This window comes from Antrostomus carolinensis, unplaced genomic scaffold, assembly GCF_000700745.2.
Source record: "Antrostomus carolinensis isolate BGI_N321 unplaced genomic scaffold, ASM70074v2 scaffold42530, whole genome shotgun sequence".
Classification (NCBI taxonomy): domain Eukaryota; kingdom Metazoa; phylum Chordata; class Aves; order Caprimulgiformes; family Caprimulgidae; genus Antrostomus; species Antrostomus carolinensis.
The window spans coordinates 2,536-2,830 of record NW_010288468.1 but is presented as its reverse complement, the minus strand read 5'-3'; the positions used below and the strand labels follow the sequence as shown (position 1 = coordinate 2,830).

General features: G+C 60.7%; 1 protein-coding gene across 1 annotated transcript in view; it reads left to right on the top strand.

Annotated features, from left to right (window-relative positions):
• The window catches only part of LOC104524093 (palmitoyltransferase ZDHHC5-like), a gene marked incomplete at both ends in the record, with an annotated part of 3,908 nt that overhangs the window by 1,085 nt on the left and 2,528 nt on the right, over positions 1-295 (top strand). Inside the window, one exon of the mRNA XM_029084698.1 lies at positions 3-117. Coding sequence (XP_028940531.1) covers positions 3-117 — 115 coding nt within the window. The remainder of the gene's footprint in view (positions 1-2; positions 118-295) is intronic.

Genomic DNA, 295 nt, shown 5'->3' with positions numbered 1-295 from the left:
CTCTCTGCTGATAGAATGGTGGTGATTTGCGTGGCCGGATTATTCTTCATTCCCGTCGCTGGGCTTACTGGGTTCCACGTGGTGCTCGTGGCGAGGGGCCGCACTACCAACGAACAGGTAAGTCTCTGGGGCTGGTGCGGGACTGTCAGCCCCTCTCGGGCTCCGTCTGGGTATGTTTGGGGCTCCCTGGGACAGACAGACACGGACAGGCTGGACTGAGGCCACTAAGCTGGTTGGGGACTAGAGCCCAATCGGTGTGTGAGGGGTGGCCGAGAGCATCTCGTCTGTGCAGCCT